Below are 19,159 nucleotides of genomic sequence, written 5' to 3' on the forward strand. Positions count from 1 at the left end.
TTTGAACGGGGTATGGTAGTAGGTGTCTTTGAACGGGGTACGGTAGTAAGGTGCCAGACGCACCGGTTTGTGTCAAGAACCGCAACGCTGCTGAGTTTCACGCGTGTATCAAGATTGGTCCACCACCCAAAGGACATGCAGACGAATTGACACAATTGTGGGAAGCCTTGGAGTCAACAACGGCCAGCATCCCTGTGGAACGCTTTCGACACCTTGTAGAGTCCATGCCGTGCCAAATTGAGGCTGTTCTGAGAGCTAAAGGGGGTGGAACGCCATATCAGGATGGTGTCCTTAATGTTTTGTAAACTGTAGCTGTGAGATATGATATAACAGGGTCTCCTATCAGTGTTGCCTCGGCCTTATTACGTACCTGTTGAAGGCCTAGATCAGGGGTGTCAAACTCATTCCACCTAAGGTCGAGTGTCTGCAGGTTTTTGGTTTTTCCTTTCAATTAAGACCTAGACACCCAGGTGAGGTGAGTTCCTTATTAAATAGTACAAGTGTGGAGCGGAAACCCAGACATTCGCCCCTCCCTGGAATGAGTTTCACACATGGCTGAGATAAAGCATATCTAACCAAGTACTACCATGAGATAGCTTGGGTCCCAGTACTAGCACTAGATAGCTTGGGTCCCAGTACTAGCACTAGATAGCTTGGGTCCCAGTACTAGCATTAGATAGCTTGGGTCCCAGTACTAGCATTAGATAGCTTGAGTCCCAGTGCTACCATTAGATAGCTTGGGTCCCAGTGCTACCATTAGATAGATAGCTTGGGTCCCAGTACTACCATTAGATAGATAGCTTGGGTCCCAGTACTACCATTAGATAGCTTGGGTCCCAGTACTACCATTAGATAGATAGCTTGGGTCCCAGTACTACCATTAGATAGCTTGGGTCCCAGTACTACCATTAGATAGCTTGGGTCCCAGTACTACCATTAGATAGATAGCTTGGGTCCCAGTACTACCATTAGATAGCTTGGGTCCCAGTACTACCATTAGATAGATAGCTTGGGTCCCAGTACTACCATTAGATAGCTTGGGTCCCAGTACTACCATTAGATAGATAGCTTGGGTCCCAGTACTACCATTAGATAGCTTGGGTCCCAGTACTACCATTAGATAGCTTGGGTCCCAGTACTACCATTAGATAGATAGCTTGGGTCCCAGTACTACCATTAGATAGCTTGGGTCCCAGTACTACCATTAGATAGATAGCTTGGGTCCCAGAAACATCATTTGTTTCTAAGACTATGTTGTTTGAGTATAATTTTTGGGTACTTTGGGATAGGTTGAAATAATGTTCATAAGGGCACAAAAGCCTTTCTGAAACAAATTTCTGAACAAAAAGTAAGCCTCTAATTCTATTGGAAGAAACTGTTTAGAGTGGGTGGGTGGTAGCTCATGGTGCCGGTCGACTGGTCAGGGTATACGGAGGTCTGGGGTCCAGAGATGAGCTCCAGTTACGTCATCTCGGAGGCGGTTTCCTCCCCCAAGCAGAGCCTCTTCTGTGGGCTAGTTATTTAACTTAGCAGCCTGCTCCTTCTGGGCCTTCTCCTTCTCTTGCAGCTTCTCCTCCTTCTGCAGCATCACCATGATTTCTGCTACCTGGCTGGTGTTGATGTCAATGTCCTCCTTGTCAATCAACTCCACCAACTAGAATAACACACACAACGAGACACACATTGGGTTAGCGTTCATTTGTTGTCACCGCCTGTCTGTCTTTCATTCAGCTGATTGGCTGAGAAGACACAGCCAGAGGTCCCAACACATACCTTGATGACATCATCAATGTCGATCTTCCCGTCCTTGTTGTCATCGAGAGCGTCAGCGATGCTCTGCAGCTTGTGCTCTGGAATGTTCTGGATCTGCCTCATGACAGTGATGAGCTCGTTGATACTGATCAGGTTCTCCCTAAAGGTAAACAGAAGGCTACATACAGGAGGCATGTTACTGGCTCACACAGGTCACATGGTGGGGGAGGAGGAGCCAACGCTGTTGCCATGCAGGATCAAAAGTCCCAGATCAGAGCACACCAATCAGATCAAACCAAATTACATTTTAGGGAATATTTTATCAGTGAAGTGCAATGAAGAACAAGCTAAAATTTAAAAATATTAAAAAGCCTTTCCTAGGAATTGCATCTTTTACGAAAAATCATATCTAGAAAATGATTGTGATCTTTAATTTAGCAAATGAGAGTTATCATTATTGTGAATAAAAAAAGCAGTACCCTTAAATAATGTTGAGGTGTTTATGCAATAGTCACTATATAGCAACAGTTTAAATGACATATGGACTATACTAGTGGTTCTCAACCGGTGCAGCACACATTCCATTCATTTAGATTGGTGTCTATTGTTGTGAAATTGTTAGATTTTTCTGCAATGTTGGAGCTAGGAACACAAGCATTTCACTACACCCACAATAACATCTGCTAAACGTGTGTATGTGACCAGTAAAATTTATCTTGAGGTGTGCTGCTTGAGGAACTCTCAGGTGTGCTGCTTGAGGAACTCTCAGGTGTGCTGCTTGAGGAACTCTCAGGTGTGCTGCAAAACTTTTCCTAATCTTGACTAATTTTTTGAACCCTCACTTATAAACATGTGAAGTTGACTTGGGAGCACTAGAGTTGGTCAGATAACACATTCAATGGTTACACATGGTTCCATCTGTATAGTTGGTTCCAGTCCAGTGTGCTCAGGCTGTTGTCATCACCTGAGGGGTGCGCATCACCAGCAAAGTCATTTGTATCATTTTACTTTTGTCTATAAAAACAGTTATCACAACTAAGTCTGATAGGGTTTAGTCATTTATTTCTTAATATATGGCTCTGGGCTTAGCTATACCACAGCCTCTGCTCTAGAAACAAACAGAGTGGCTTCGTGTCCATGGTTGCACCTTTACAATAGAGAAAACCACTCCTCTGTAGCCCAAACTGTTCAAAACTAAAACATTTTACCAGAGCTAAAAAAAGATCCATATTATTTGGGGAGCAGATTTGCGGGTCGCTCTTAAAGAGGCGGGTGTCATTGCAAATGAAGCCTTTCCAGTGTAGTTTGATGGACTAAATGGTTGAAACTCCAACACATTGTTAACGTCTGACAAGCCGTAGATAAATGAGGTCGCAGCTTTTACCAACATTTAGCTTAACTTTTAGCAACTCCATATTTCTCAATGAATAATCGGAATAGTAAGAACAATTTAAAATGTGTTAGCATCTGATCCTAGAAAATTATCAAGATTTCTTGTTTTGGGAAGGCCTCAGTGTCAGAATGGTAAAACTATTTTAGTCTGTCTGCTTGAATAAGGGTTAGGGTACTGATGAATAAGGGTTAGGGTTAACTCTAACCCAGACTGGCTTCCAAGGAAGTCTACATTAGAACAGACACCATACTGATGAATAAGGGTTAGGGTTAACTCTAACCCAGACTGGCTTCTCAGGAAGTCCCCATTAGAACAGACACCATACTGATGAATAAGGGTTAGGTTTAACTCTAACCCAGACTGGCTTCTCAGGAAGTCTACATTAGAACAGACACCATCAATAACAACATAGTGATGATGGATGTTTGCCATTCCAAATGAAGAATGACTTTAAAAGGTCAAAGAACAGAGACGTACTAAAATACCCCATGCTTCTCCTTAAAGGAAATACACTATTTTAAAATGGAGACAGCCCTTATTGGCGCTGCCCATGCTGTCACAGGAGCTGCTATTATGAAGAGCTCTCTAACATAATCTAGTATAAAGCCCCACCCCAGCGAATGGAGACCAGTATAAAGCCCCACCCCAGTGAATGGAGACCAGTATAAAGCCCCACCCCAGCGAATGGAGACCAGTATAAAGCCCCACCCCAGCGAATGGAGACCAGTATAAAGCCCCACCCCAGTGAATGGAGACCAGTATAAAGCCCCACCCCAGTGAATGGAGACCAGTATAAAGCCCCACCCCAGTGAATTGGAGACCAGTATAAAGCCCCACCCCAGTGAATTGGAGACCAGTATAAAGCCCCACCCCAGTGAATTGGAGACCAGTATAAAGCCCCACCCCAGTGAATTGGAGACCAGTATAAAGCCCCACCCCAGTGAATTGGAGACCAGTATAAAGCCCCACCCCAGTGAATTGGAGACCAGTATAAAGCCCCACCCCAGTGAATGGAGACCAGTATAAAGCCCCACCCCAGGGAAATGAATGGACCCGTTCAGATGGAACAGTAAACTGTGCCACCAAGCAGGGTTTCAGTTAGCCGGTATTAGCCAGCTTTTGGACGCTATTTTCTTTTTATAGGAAAGCCGATAAAATCTGCACCGGCCAGTTGTCCGGTAAGGGAATAAAACATTATTATTTAGCCTCGTCATTGATGTAAATACATTTGACCTGTCATGCTTAGTCTCGGTTAATTTGCATAATTGAACAGAATTAAATTGGTGTGTGTATATTCGTTATGTAACTTATTTGTGACTCGTTTCAGTAAGGTATGATGGACGTCACTACTTCACAGGAGAGGCATATTAACTTTTTGTTGCAGAAATGCCTTCTGGGACATGTGAACTTTCAAGTGCCTTAATAACAAACTTGTATGTCATATGTAAATACGAATACAATTGTTAAGTTACGAGCCTGGTTGGTTTAGACAGGAACTTTCCCGCTAGCCATGATTGGCTGAGATAATGGATGGAAATACCGAGACATGAGTTCGGATTGGTCTGCCATGTAACATACTTCTGTCTATAACATGAGCTGTTCTCAGTAAGTGTGGATACTTGCTACCGCAGCTTTTTTGAAAGATGTAACGTTAACCGTGGAGAAATGCAAAGTGATGCTACTGCTCTCAACAACAATGCTGCCCTGAATTTATCAGACGCTGTCGACAAAGATCAGAGGGACAAAAGGTTGTGATGGACTACTTCCTGGAGGATGATCGTGCCACGCTGACTCTCTCCGACTGAACATTATTCAGACGATGAGGAAATCCCTGATTAAGGTAAAAGCATTTTCATGTAACCATCTTCCGATGACAGCGATTGGGAAGAAACAACGATCAATAGCGTTGTTGTCGCGGAAGAAGTTGACCATGTTTTGAAATCAGTAGAATGCCTGGTGGAAGCAGAGTATGATAAGGAGATAAATAGAATTCTGCCGATTGATTACAAATGCAGAGGGAGTGGAAAAGAGAACAAGGCTGTTGTATAAAACTTCTGTCTCCGGATTACATCTTCAAACTATGGGCAACTATGGCATCCGCGACAGAGAAGGAGAAAGATTGGATGATTATTGCATTGCACACGGTCAGTGTGAACCAGAGTGACTGGACACAATGGGCCAAGCAAGCTGTACAAACAAAATGAAAACGACACAGGGCACACAAGGCATCATATTAGCATCCCATGCTAGTTAATGATAATCCTAGTCATATTAGCATCCCGTGCCAGTTAATTATAATCCTAGTCATATTAAATCAAATCAAATGTATTTATATAGCCCTTCTTACATCAGCTGATATATCAAAGTGCTGTACAGAAACCCAGCCTAAAACCCCAAACAATACAGGTGTAGAAGCACCGTGGCTAGGAAAAACATAGGAAGAAACCTAGAGAGGAACCAGGCTATGAGCATCTCATGCTAGTTGTTGCATATTAGATCTCCCCTCTTTCTAAATTTCTAACTGATATTTTCATCCCCTTCACATGAAACCGCTGGCTTTTGACAACAGTGTTGGCGCGTATCCTACTGCCTTGTGCGTATTGCTGCGTTTATACTATGAAGAAAAAATGGTTTATCAACATTTTAAACTAAAGGTTCTGATCTGTTGCATCAGACTCATTGCTTTACACATTGTTGCATCCTCGACTTGCATGTTCTGTTAACATGGATTGTCTTACCCAATAGGAGGAGTGGATGGTCTGTCCATCTGTCCGTCGAGGACCACCTTGTCCTGCTCCAGCTCTGTGATGATCTTGCCTATCCTACTGATCATCCTGTTGACCCTCTTAGAGAGCCGCTGAGAGGCCTTACTCTCCTGCACGGCCTTCTCCTGGCCAGTCTTAGATAACTCCTTCTTTATCTCCTTTAGGTCCTGGACAAAAACACACACATCCCCCGTCAGTAGTGACGAGATCCCACCCGACCCCCCGTCAGTGATGAGATCCCACCCGACCCCCCGTCAGTGATGAGATCCCACCCGACCCCCCGTCAGTGATGAGATCCCACCCGACCCCCCGTCAGTGATGAGATCACACCTTACCTCGCTGTACTCCTGCACGTCATCTTTCAGGTCCTCTAGCTCCTCCTTTTCCAGAGTAAGTAACTTCTTCTGTTCCTTCAGCTGGGTACATGCATCACTCAACATGTCTATCTCTTCCTTAGTGATCTCCTCTCCCTGTAGGGAACAATAGATACTAGATTATACAGTTTGGTACAGGACAATATATACTAGATTATACAGCAGGGTACAGGACAATATATACTATTATACAGTTTGGAACAGGACAACAGACACTCAATGACCAGTTTATTAGGTAACACACCCCGTTCACCCCTACTGACAGTGAGTCACGTGGCCGTGTCTTGCTATATAAAGCAGGCAGACAGGCATGAAGGCATTCAGTTACTGTTCCAATGAAAGTTAGAATGGGCAAAATGACTGACCAAAGCGACTCAAACAGCCAGCCTCCTGGGCTTTTCACACACAAGTGTCTAGGGTTTACAGAGAACGGTGTGACAAACAGTCAACAGCAGTCCTGTGGGGGAAACGATGATGGAGGACCAAGGAGAACGGAAGAACAGCATCTCTGAACACAACCCGTCGATCCTTGTCATGGATGGGCATCAGACGACCACACCGGGTTACACTCAGCTAACAACAAGAAGTGTCTCCAGTGGGCACGCGACCACCAACACTGGACAACTGAGGAGTGGAAAAACATCACCTGGTCTGATGAATCTCAGTTGCCTCATGGCAGAGTCAGGATTTGTCATTAGCAGCATGAGTCCAGGGACCCATCCTGCCTGGTGTCAACGGTACAGGCTGGTGGAGGTGTACTAGTGTAGGGGAGGCTGGTGGTGGTGTACTAGTATAGGGGAGGCTGGTGGTGGTGTACTAGTATAGGGGAGGCTGGTGGTGGTGTACTAGTGTAGGGGAGGCTGGTGGTGGTGTACTAGTGTAGGGGAGGCTGGTGGTGGTGTACTAGTGTAGGGGAGGGTGGAGGTGTACTAGTATAGGGGAGGCTGGTGGTGGTGTACTAGTGTAGGGGAGGCTGGTGGTGGTGTACTAGTGTAGGGGAGGCTGGTGGTGGTGTACTAGTGTAGGGGAGGCTGGTGGTGGTGTACTAGTATAGGGGAGGCTGGTGGTGGTGTACTCGTGTAGGGGAGGCTGGTGGTGGTGTACTAGTGTAGGGGAGGCTGGTGGTGGTGTACTAGTATAGGGGAGGCTGGTGGTGGTGTACTAGTATAGGGGAGGCTGGTGGTGGTGTACTAGTGTAGGGGAGGCTGGTGGTGGTGTACTAGTGTAGGGGAGGCTGGTGGTGGTGTACTAGTATAGGGGAGGCTGGTGGTGGTGTACTAGTGTAGGGGAGGCTGGTGGTGGTGTACTAGTATAGGGGAGGCTGGTGGTGGTGTACTAGTGTAGGGGAGGCTGGTGGTGGTGTACTAGTGTAGGGGAGGCTGGTGGTGGTGTACTAGTGTAGGGGAGGGTGGAGGTGTACTAGTATAGGGGAGGCTGGTGGTGGTGTACTAGTGTAGGGGAGGCTGGTGGTGGTGTACTAGTGTAGGGGAGGCTGGTGGTGGTGTACTAGTATAGGGGAGGCTGGTGGTGGTGTACTAGTGTAGGGGAGGCTGGTGGTGGTGTACTAGTGTAGGGGAGGCTGGTGGTGGTGTACTAGTATAGGGGAGGCTGGTGGTGGTGTACTAGTATAGGGGAGGCTGGTGGTGGTGTACTAGTATAGGGGAGGCTGGTGGTGGTGTACTAGTGTAGGGGAGGCTGGTGGTGGTGTACTAGTGTAGGGGAGGCTGGTGGTGGTGTACTAGTATAGGGGAGGCTGGTGGTGGTGTACTAGTGTAGGGGAGGCTGGTGGTGGTGTACTAGTATAGGGGAGGCTGGTGGTGGTGTACTAGTGTAGGGGAGGGTGGTGGTGGTGTACTAGTGTAGGGGAGGGTGGTGGTGTACTAGTGTAGGGGAGGCTGGAGGTGTACTAGTGTAGGGGAGGGTGGAGGTGTACTAGTGTAGGGGAGGGTGGAGGTGTACTAGGGGAGGGTGGTGGTGTACTAGTGTAGGGGAGGGTGGAGGTGTACTAGTGTAGGGGAGGGTGGAGGTGTACTAGTGTAGGGGAGGGTGAAGGTGTACTAGTGTAGGGGAGGGTGGAGGTGTACTAGTGTAGGGGAGGGTGAAGGTGTACTAGTGTAGGGGAGGGTGGAGGTGTACTAGTGTAGGGGAGGGTGGAGGTGTACTAGTGTAGGGGAGGGTGAAGGTGTACTAGTGTAGGGGAGGGTGGAGGTGTACTAGTGTAGGGGAGGGTGGTGGTGTACTAGTGTAGGGGAGGCTGGTGGTGTACTAGTGTAGGGGAGGGTGGAGGTGTACTAGTGTAGGGGAGGGTGGAGGTGTACTAGGGGAGGGTGGAGGTGTACTAGGGGAGGGTGGAGGTGTACTAGTGTAGGGTGGAGGTGGTGTACTAGTGTAGGGTGGAGGTGGTGTACTAGTGTAGGGTGGAGGTGGTGTACTAGTGTAGGGGAGGGTGGAGGTGGTGCACTAGTGTAGGGGAGGGTGGAGGTGGTGTACTAGTGTAGGGGAGGGTGGAGGAGGTGTACTAGTGTAGGGGAGGGTGGAGGTGTACTTGTGTAGGGGAGGGTGGAGGTGTACTAGTGTAGGGGAGGGTGGAGGTGTACTAGTGTAGGGGAGGGTGGTGGTGGTGTACTAGTGTAGGGGAGGGTGGAGGTGTACTAGTGTAGGGGAGGGTGGAGGTGTACTAGTGTAGGGGAGGGTGGTGGTGTACTAGTGTAGGGGAGGGTGGTGGTGGTGTACTAGTGTAGGGGAGGGTGGAGGTGTACTAGTGTAGGGGAGGGTGGTGGTGGTGTACTAGTGTAGGGGAGGGTGGAGGTGTACTAGTGTAGGGGAGGGTGGAGGTGTACTAGTGTAGGGGAGGGTGGTGGTGTACTAGTGTAGGGGAGGGTGGTGGTGTACTAGTGTAGGGGAGGGTGGTGGTGGTGTACTAGTGTAGGGGAGGGTGGAGGTGTACTAGTGTAGGGGAGGGTGGTGGTGGTGTACTAGTGTAGGGGAGGGTGGAGGTGTACTAGTGTAGGGGAGGGTGGAGGTGTACTAGTGTAGGGGAGGGTGGTGGTGTACTAGTGTAGGGGAGGGTGGTGGTGGTGTACTAGTGTAGGGGAGGGTGGAGGTGTACTAGTGTAGGGGAGGGTGGTGGTGGTGTACTAGTGTAGGGGAGGGTGGAGGTGTACTAGTGTAGGGGAGGGTGGAGGTGTACTAGTGTAGGGGAGGGTGGAGGTGTACTAGTGTAGGGGAGGGTGGTGGTGTACTAGTGTAGGGGAGGGTGGTGGTGTACTAGTGTAGGGGAGGGTGGTGGTGGTGTACTAGTGTAGGGGAGGGTGGAGGTGCGAGGACAAGCATGGATGGGAGGAGAACCAGCTGTCTCTAACAGACGTGCCAACGTAGAGGCAGACGTGCCAACATAGAGGCAGACGTGCCAACATAGAGGCAGACGTGCCAACATAGAGGCAGACGTGCCAACATAGAGGCAGACGTGCCAACATAGAGGCAGACGTGCCAACATGGAGACCTGGGTCTCGACCCCACCCTGTGCAACTGGGTCCTGGACTTCCTGACGGGCCAACACCCAGGTGGTGAGGGTGGGTAACAACATCTCCACCCCACTAATCCTCAACACTGGGGCCCCACAAGGGTGCGTTCTTAGCCCTCTCCTGTACTCCCTGTTCACCTGCGTGGCCATGCACGCCTACAACTCAAATTATCAAGTTTGCAGACGACACTACAGTGGTAGGCTTGATTACCAACAACGACGAGAGAGCCTACAGGGAGGTGAGGGCCCTCGGAGTGTAGTGTCAGGAAAATAACCTCACACTCAACGTTAACAAAACAAAGGAGATGATCGTGGACTTCAGGAAACAGCATAGGGAGTCTGCGGTTGTGAGGCCGGTTGGACGTACTGCCAAATTCTCTAAAATGATGTTGGAGGTGGCTTATGGTAGAGAAATTAATATTACATTATCTGGCAACAGCTCTGGTGGACATTCCTGCAGTCAGCATGCCAATTGTACACTGCCTCAAAACATGAGACATCTGTGGCATTGTGTTGTGTGACAAAACAGCACATTATAGAGTGGTCTTTTATTGTCCCCGGCACAAGGTGCACCTGTGTAATGATCGTGCTGTTTAATCAGCTTCTTGATATGCCACACCTGTCAGGTGGATGGATTATCTTGGCAAAGTAGAAATGCTCACAAACTGGGATGTAAACTAATTTGTGCACAACATTTGAGAGAAATCAGCTTTTTGTGCGTGTGGAAAATGGCTGGGATCTTTTTATTTCAGCTCATGAAACATGGGAACAACACTTTACATGTTTTTAAAATATTTTTGTTCAGTATAAAATATGATTATGCTGAAATCTATTCAAATCACCTGAAGACCTTGATGCCCTCTAGGACAGGTGTTGGTCTGCGTGTTATCTTGATGCCCTCTAGGACAGGTGTTGGTCTGCGTGTTACCTTGATGCCCTCTAGGACAGGTGTGGTCTGTGTGTAACCTTGATGCCCTCTAGGACAGGTGTGGTCTGTGTGTTACCTTGATGCCCTCTAGGACAGGTGTTGGTCTGTATGTTACCTTGATGCCCTCTTGGACAGGTGTTGGTCTGTGTGTTACCCTGATGCCCTCTAGGACACGTGCCTGTGTGTTACCCTGATGCCCTCTAGGACAGGTGTCTGTGTGTTACCTTGAAGCCCTCTAGGACAGGTTCTTGTGTGTTACCCTGATGCCCTCTAGGACAGGTGTCTGTGTGTTACCTTGAAGCCCTCTAGGACAGGTTCTTGTGTGTTACCCTGATGCCCTCTAGGACAGGTGTCTGTGTGTTACCCTGATGCCCTCTAGGACAGGTGTCTGTGTGTTACCTTGAAGCCCTCTAGGACAGGTTCTTGTGTGTTACCCTGATGCCCTCTAGGACACGTGCCTGTGTGTTACCTTGATGCCCTCTAGGACGGGTGCATGTGTGTTACCTTGATGCCCTCTAGGACAGGCGCTGTGTCTCGTAGTGTCTCTGAGTGTACAGCCATGTCCACACTAGTGAGGGAGTTTTCTGTCCTCTCTGCTGCATCCGCCAGCCTCTCCATCTCTCGGTCCTTGTTATCCTGACGTATCGCTGCCTCCTCCTGCAGCGTGGCTTCCAGCTTGGTCTTGTTGTCCACCTGGGACAGCTCCATCTCAGCCACCTTAACCTGGGCCTCCTTAGCCTGGAGAGAGAGAGAGACACCACCAAGTCATATAAACCTCTAACTGACCTCTAACCCTACACCGTGTCAGAGACCCTGACCTCTAACCCGACACCGTGTCAGAGAGACTGACCCTGGGCCTCTAACCCTGGGCCTCTAACCCTGGGCCTCTAACCCTGGGCCTCTAACCCTGGGCCTCTAACCCTGGGCCTCTAACCCTGGGCCTCTAACCCTGGGCCTCTGTGAAATGGAGGGCGCTACACCTTGATTCCACGGTAGTATACCAACCCTATAAAATAGTTTGTACCAGTATTTCCAGGTGGAACTATACTCATACATACCACTATGTCAGGCAGATTCTGCAGGGTGGTCTTGAGCTGGTCTGCAGGAGAGAGAGTATCCGGGAGGAACATGGCTCTGGAGAGGAGGAGGAGTGAGGTGGGGATGTGCTGGTTCAGGTGCAGCTCCAACCACTGGAGAAGAGGAACACACACAACTTACTACTCACTACCCCAGGTTACATCTAATCACAGTGAAGAAGAAGTCTTCTGGTTTACCGGGTTACATCTAATCACAGTGAAGAAGAGGTCTTCTGGTTTACCAGGTTACATCTAATCACAGTGAAGAAGAGGTCTTCTGGTTTACCAGGTTACATCTAATCACAGTGAAGAAGAGGTCTTCTGGTTTACCAGGTTACATCTAATCACAGTGAAGAAGAGGTCTTCTGGTTTACCAGGTTACATCTAATCACAGTGAAGAAGAAGTCTTCTGGTTTACCGGGTTACATCTAATCACAGTGAAGAAGAGGTCTTCTGGTTTACCAGGTTACATCTAATCACAGTGAAGAAGAGGTCTTCTGGTTTACCGGGTTACATCTAATCACAGCGAAGAAGAGGTCTTCTGGTTTACCAGGTTACATCTAATCACAGTGAAGAAGAGGTCTTCTGGTTTACCAGGTTACATCTAATCACAGTGAAGAAGAGGTCTTCTGGTTTACCAGGTTACATCTAATCACAGTGAAGAAGAGGTCTTCTGGTTTACCAGGTTACATCTAATCACAGTGAAGAAGAGGTCTTCTGGTTTACCAGGTTACATCTAATCACAGTGAAGAAGAGGTCTTCTGGTTTACCAGGTTACATCTAATCACAGTGAAGAAGAGCTCTTCTGGTTTACCAGGTTACATCTAATCACAGTGAAGAAGAGCTCTTCTGGTTTACCAGGTTACATCTAATCACAGTGAAGAAGAGCTCTTCTGGTTTACCAGGTTACATCTAATCACAGTGAAGAAGAGGTCTTCTGGTTTACCAGGTTACATCTAATCACAGTGAAGAAGAAGTCTTCTGGTTTACCGGGTTACATCTAATCACAGTGAAGAAGAGGTCTTCTGGTTTACCAGGTTACATCTAATCACAGTGAAGAAGAAGTCTTCTGGTTTACCGGGTTACATCTAATCACAGTGAAGAAGAGGTCTTCTGGTTTACCAGGTTACATCTAATCACAGTGAAGAAGAGGTCTTCTGGTTTACCAGGTTACATCTAATCACAGTGAAGAAGAGGTCTTCTGGTTTACCAGGTTACATCTAATCACAGTGAAGAAGAGGTCTTCTGGTTTACCAGGTTACATCTAATCACAGTGAAGAAGAGCTCTTCTGGTTTACCAGGTTACATCTAATCACAGTGAAGAAGAGGTCTTCTGGTTTACCAGGTTACATCTAATCACAGTGAAGAAGAGGTCTTCTGGTTTACCAGGTTACATCTAATCACAGTGAAGAAGAGGTCTTCTGGTTTACCAGGTTACATCTAATCACAGTGAAGAAGTCTTCTGGTTAAAGTGTTTAGTAGGTTTAATGTAGGCTGTCTCAGTCTCTCCACCATTAGGACACTGATATGTTAATATATAATAATATGGGTGGTTTTTACCTGCTGGAGCTGTTCTCTCAGCCTCTCCTCTGTGACTCCCAGAGCTCTCATCCCTCTGACTCGACAGGCTGCCTGGAGCTCATTCACACTCAGAGTGTCCACCCCCTCTTCAGCTATCAACTGTACTGACAGAGAGAACAGTATTCAGTAGTATTGATTCAACACGGACGACAGATTATTTATCTTCATTCAGGTGAGTGATTAGGGTTAAAAGGTCAGGGTGTCTAATGTCTGACCTTGTCGTCACCACAGATAGCTCATATTTTACTTTTCATTTAACCTTTATTTAACTAGGCAAGTCAGTTAAGGACAAACTCTTATTTTACAATGATGGCCTACCCCAGCCAACTAACTAACCAGGATGACTCTGGGCCAATTGTGCGTCGCCCTAAGGGACTCCCAATCACAGCCAGTTGTGATACGGCCTGGAATCGAGCCAGGGTCTGTAGTGACGCTTCTAGCACTGAGATGCAGTGCCTTAGACCGCTGCGCCACTCGGGAGCCCAAGGTCGTAGCTAGAGGTCAGGGGTCAGAGATTACGGATGATCACACAGACACTTATTTTTTGACTTGCCTAGTTAAATAAAGGTTCAATAAAAAAGTATACGTTGGAAGGTTAGTGGTTAAAGGTCAGGGGTTAGAGGTCAGGGGTTACAGACCTTGCCGTCAGTGCGGATGGCTCATAGCTTCATGATGAGTTGAAAGGGTTAGGGGTTAAAGGTCAGGGGTTAGAGGTCAGGGGTTACAGACCTTGCCGTCAGCGCGGATGGCTCATAGCTTCATGATGAGTTGAAAGGGTTAGGGGTTAGAGGTCAGGGGTTACAGACCTTGCCGTCAGCGCGGATGGCTCATAGCTTCATGATGAGTTGAAAGGGTTAGGAGTTAAAGGTCAGGGGTTAGAGGTAAGGGGTTACAGACCTTGTCGTCAGCGCGGATGGCTCGTAGCTTCATGATGAGTTGAAAGCGAAGGAAGTTGTTGGTTCCTATAGACTGTAGCTCCAACAGACGACACAGAGCAACCAGCTGAGGACGAGTCAGGTTGTCCAGAGTCAACTCATCCTCAAACAGCTTAGAGAACCTGATGATCTGCTCATTACTGGGACGCTCCCCTGAGTCACGGATCTAAAGGGGAAGAGACCGAGACACAGGGGGAGGGGGCAGAGAAGGTTAGGGAGAAATTTGGGGACAGAGGAACAAGGGGGGCAGAAACAGAGACAGGGAAAACAGAGACAGGGGGAACAGAGACAGGGGGAACATAGACAGGGGGAACATAGACAGGGGGAACATAGACAGGGGGAACAGAGACAGGGGGAACAGAGACAGGGGGAACAGAGACAGGGGGAACAGAGACAGGGGGAACAGAGACCGAGACAGGGGGGCAGAAACAGAGACACGGGGGGGACAGAGACCGAGATGGGGGGGGACAGAGACAGGGAGACAGATTTTATGGAGACAGGGGACAGAGGCGTTTTGACTGTAGCGATAGATGGATGGTACCTTCTGAAAGAAGGTAGAGAACTCCTCAGTGACGTTTCCTTTGGCAACCTTGTTCCTCAGAGCGATCTCCTCTACAGTGTCCTGGAGGAACTTAGCCATCTCCAGCTTCACACGCAGCTCCGTCTTCAGCCTCTCCTCCTGGAACACACACACACATTAGATCAGGGAGGGCTAAGGTCAGCGGCAGGGCTAGATTAAAGGGGAGATCAGAGGTGTGGCGAGGAACCGAAAGAAGGCTATGGCTGGTGTGACGACCCTCCCACTTTCTCTTGACGAATTCTCTCTTTGCTCTTCTTTTCCTTAATAGGATGTTGGTGGGCGGAGCCGGGAGGGTTGTCAGTGAAATGGGACACACCTGGGCTCGGGTATATCTTTAGCTCTATCTTTGTAGTGACTGGGTGTATTGATACACCATCCGAAGTGTAATTAATAACTTCACCATGCTCAAAGGGATATTCAAGGTCTGCTTTTAAAATGTTTACCCATCTTGCAATAGCTGCGAGTCATTGGAAAACCTCCCTGGTCTTTGAATCCGTTTGAAATTCCCTGCTAGACTGAGGGACCTTACAGATAATTGTATGCGTGGGGTACAGAGATCAGGAAGTCATTAAATCATGTTCAACACTTATTGCACAGTGAGTCCATGCAACTTATTATGAGACCTGTTAAGCACATTTTTAATCCTGAACTTATTTAGGCTTGACATAACCAAGGGGTTGAATACTTAACACAAGACATTTCAGCTTTTCATGTTTAATTCATTTGTAAAAAATATAATTCCACTTTGGCATTATGGCGTATTGTGTGTAGGCCAGTGACACAACATCTACATTTAATGGATTTAAAAACGGCTGTAACAACCAAATGTGGGAGAACGGTCCAGGGGTGTGGATACATTCTGAAGGCAGTGGGGTCAGTGTTCCGGAAATGGACTTGTGTAATGAGAGAAGCTCTCTGACACCAAACTACAGTCTCATGGCAGTTTAACTAGGAAGGCCCACTTTCTCAAATTCCCCATGAGGTGGGACAAGCAGAGAGCAGGAAATTGACCTCACTCCTCCCTAAAGTTTGTTGTAGCTTTTTAAAAACACGTGATCACCCCCAAATCCGTCGCTGAGGGAGAATAACCAGACATGGACCTCATTTGGAAGCTGTTTCCTACATGTTCTTTAACGTGACCTGAACAACGATTGAGATAAATTGTTAAAATCCGGAACGTTCCTTTACAATAAGGGTTAAGGAGGAGGTCCTACCTTCTTGGACTGCGTCTCAAAGGTTGAGGGCAGCATGTTGGGGAAGAGCTTCAGTGCCACAGGAAGCAGGAACTCCATGAATGGCACAATGATGAACACCAGGAAGGGAAGGAGTCGAAAGACATCGGCACAAGTTCTTAGGAACTGAGGAGGAAAATAGACATTATTTAGTTAAAAACAGTTTATGTATTTGTATTTATTATGGATCCCCGTTACTCTTCCTGCGGTCTGGAAAATGTTAAAACATCACAATACTCCATAACAAAAATCCCCATAAAAATCTGTCAGTTTAAGCTATGACCGTATGTCGATATGTCCACCAATAGCAGCCTGCCACATCAGCAGAGGAAAGTGGCAGAGTTACAGCGCTAGGGATGAACTCCAGTAACCGGGATCCATCTGCAAAAATATGACTCCAGTTTGCCAAATAGCACCTGGATTATCATCAAGACTCTTGGAAGAATGTTCTATGGACAGATTAGTCAAAATTACCACTTTTTGGATGACATGGGTCCCATTATGCCTGGTGAAAACCAAACACTGCATTCCAGAGTAAGAACCTCATACCAACGGTCAAGCATTGTGGTGGTAGTGGGATGGATTGAGGAGGCTTTGCTGCCTCAGGACCTGGACGACTTGCCTTAATAGAAGGAACCATGAATTCTGCAGGAGAGTCAGGCCATCTGAGCTGAAGCTGAAGCACAGCTGGGTCATGCAGCAAGACAATGATCCAAAACACATAATCAAGTCTACATGAAAATGGCTATAAATAAACATATGTGAAGTTTTGGAATGGCCTAGTCAAAATCCAGATCTAATCCCAATAGAGATGTTGTGACAGGACTTGAAATGAGCAGTTCATGCTGGAAAACCCACAAATGTTGCTGACTTAAAGCAGTTATGCATGGAAGAGCGGGCCACAATTCCTCCACAGCGACGTGAGAGACTGATCAATAACTACAGGAAGCATTTGGTTGGAGTCATTGCGGCTAAAGGTGGCAAAACCAGTTAAGAGTTTAAGGGGGCAATACATTTTTCACACATTGGGTGTTGTATAACTTTGTTGATTAAATAAATCAAGTAAGTAATTGTGTTATTTGTTCACTCAGGTTCCCGTTATCTAATATTGGGTTTTGGTTGAAGATCTGATAATTCAGTATAACATTTTTTGCTAAAGTAGAGAAAATTATAAAGGGGTAAAATGCTTCTCCCCAGCCCTGTATATAGAGGCTATTCTCCTATCATCTCAATCCCACTGAAACATCTCCCCAGCCCTGTATATAGAGGCTATTCTCCTATCATCTCAATCCCACTGAAACATCTCCCCAGCCCTGTATATAGAGGCTATTCTCCTATCATCTCAATCCCACTGAAACATCTTCCCAGCCCTGTATATACAGTGCCTTGCGAAAGTATTCGGCCCCCTTGAACTTTGCGTCCTTTTGCCACATTTCAGGCTTTAAAACATAAAGATATAAAACTGTATTTTTTTGTGATGAATCAACAACAAGTGGGACACAAACATGAAGTGGAACGACATTTATTGGATATTTCAAACTTTTTTAACAAATCAAAAACTGAAAAATGGGCGTGCAAAATTATTCAGCCCCTTTACTTTCAGTGCAGCAAACTCTCTCCAGAAGTTCAGTGAGGATCTCTGAATGATCCAATGTTGACCTAAATGACTAATGATGATAAATACAATCCACCTGTGTGTAATCAAGTCTCCGTATAAATGCACCTGCACTGTGATAGTCTCAGAGGTCCGTTAAAAGCGCAGAGAGCATCATGAAGAACAAGAAACACACTAGGCAGGTCCGAGATACTGTTGTGAAGAAGTTTAAAGCCGGATTTGGATACAAAAAGATTTCCCAAGCTTTAAACATCCCAAGGAGCACTGTGCAAGCGATAATATTGAAATGGAAGGAGTATCAGACCACTGCAAATCTACCAAGACCTGGCTGTCCCTCTAAACTTTCAGCTCATACAAGGAGAAGACTGATCAGAGATGCAGCCAAGAGGCCCATGATCACTCTGGATGAACTGCAGAGATCTACAGCTGAGGTGGGAGACTCTGTCCATAGGACAACAATCAGTCGTATATTGCACAAATCTGGCCTTTATGGAAGAGTGGCAAGAAGAAAGCCATTTCTTAAAGATATCCATAAAAAGTGTCGTTTAAAGTTTGCCACAAGCCACCTGGGAGACACACCAAACATGTGGAAGAAGGTGCTCTGGTCAGATGAAACCAAAATTGAACTTTTTGGCAACAATGCAAAACGTTATGTTTGGCGTAAAAGCAACACAGCTGAACACACCATCCCCACTGTCAAACATGGTGGTGGCAGCATCATGGTTTGGGCCTGCTTTTCTTCAGCAGGGACAGGGAAGATGGTTAAAATTGATGGGAAGATGGATGGAGCCAAATACAGGACCATTCTGGAAGAAAACCTGATGGACTCTGCAAAAGACCTGAGACTGGGACGGAGATTTGTCTTCCAACAAGACAATGATCCAAAACATAAAGCAAAATCTACAATGGAATGGTTCAAAAATAAACATATCCAGGTGTTAGAATGGCCAAGTCAAAGTCCAGACCTGAATCCAATCGAGAATCTGTGGAAAGAACTGAAAACTGCTGTTCACAAATGCTCTCCATCCAACCTCACTGAGCTCGAGCTGTTTTGCAAGGAGGAATGGGAAAAAAATTCAGTCTCTCGATGTGCAAAACTGATAGAGACATTCCCCAAGCGACTTACAGCTGTAATCGCAGCAAAAGGTGGCGCTACAAAGTATTAACTTAAGGGTGCTGAATAATTTTGCACGCCCAATTTTTCAGTTTTTGATTTGTTAAAAGTTTGAAATATCCAATAAATGTCGTTCCACTTCATGATTGTGTCCCACTTGTTGTTGATTCTTCTCAAAATAATACAGTTTTATATCTTTACGTTTGAAGCCTGAAATGTGGCAAAAGGTCGCAAAGTTCAAGGGGGCCGAATACTTTCGCAAAGCACTGTAGAGGCTATTCTCCTATCATC

At 46.8% G+C, this 19,159-nt stretch overlaps 1 protein-coding gene across 3 annotated transcripts in view; it reads right to left on the bottom strand.

The window, feature by feature from the left end:
- Nucleotides 1-249: 249 nt before the first annotated feature.
- Nucleotides 250-19,159, bottom strand: part of letm1 (leucine zipper-EF-hand containing transmembrane protein 1) — a 41,453-nt gene continuing 22,543 nt past the window's right edge. For 2 of the 3 annotated variants that reach the window (XM_036962610.1, XM_036962609.1), the window contains exons 4-13: nucleotides 16,122-16,265; nucleotides 14,869-15,006; nucleotides 14,290-14,493; nucleotides 13,372-13,491; nucleotides 11,794-11,925; nucleotides 11,240-11,473; nucleotides 6,246-6,380; nucleotides 5,884-6,077; nucleotides 1,774-1,930; nucleotides 250-1,654 (exon numbers count right to left, since the gene is read on the bottom strand). In XM_036962610.1, the coding sequence (XP_036818505.1) occupies nucleotides 1,514-1,654; nucleotides 1,774-1,930; nucleotides 5,884-6,077; nucleotides 6,246-6,380; nucleotides 11,240-11,473; nucleotides 11,794-11,925; nucleotides 13,372-13,491; nucleotides 14,290-14,493; nucleotides 14,869-15,006; nucleotides 16,122-16,265 (1,599 nt within the window). In that variant the 3' untranslated portion in view covers nucleotides 250-1,513. The remainder of the gene's footprint in view (nucleotides 1,655-1,773; nucleotides 1,931-5,883; nucleotides 6,078-6,245; nucleotides 6,381-11,239; nucleotides 11,474-11,793; nucleotides 11,926-13,371; nucleotides 13,492-14,289; nucleotides 14,494-14,868; nucleotides 15,007-16,121; nucleotides 16,266-19,159) is intronic. The other variant, XM_036962611.1, reaches the window with a different exon arrangement.

The sequence above is a fragment of the Oncorhynchus mykiss genome, chromosome 25 (genome assembly GCF_013265735.2).
Source record: "Oncorhynchus mykiss isolate Arlee chromosome 25, USDA_OmykA_1.1, whole genome shotgun sequence".
NCBI lineage: Eukaryota > Metazoa > Chordata > Actinopteri > Salmoniformes > Salmonidae > Oncorhynchus > Oncorhynchus mykiss.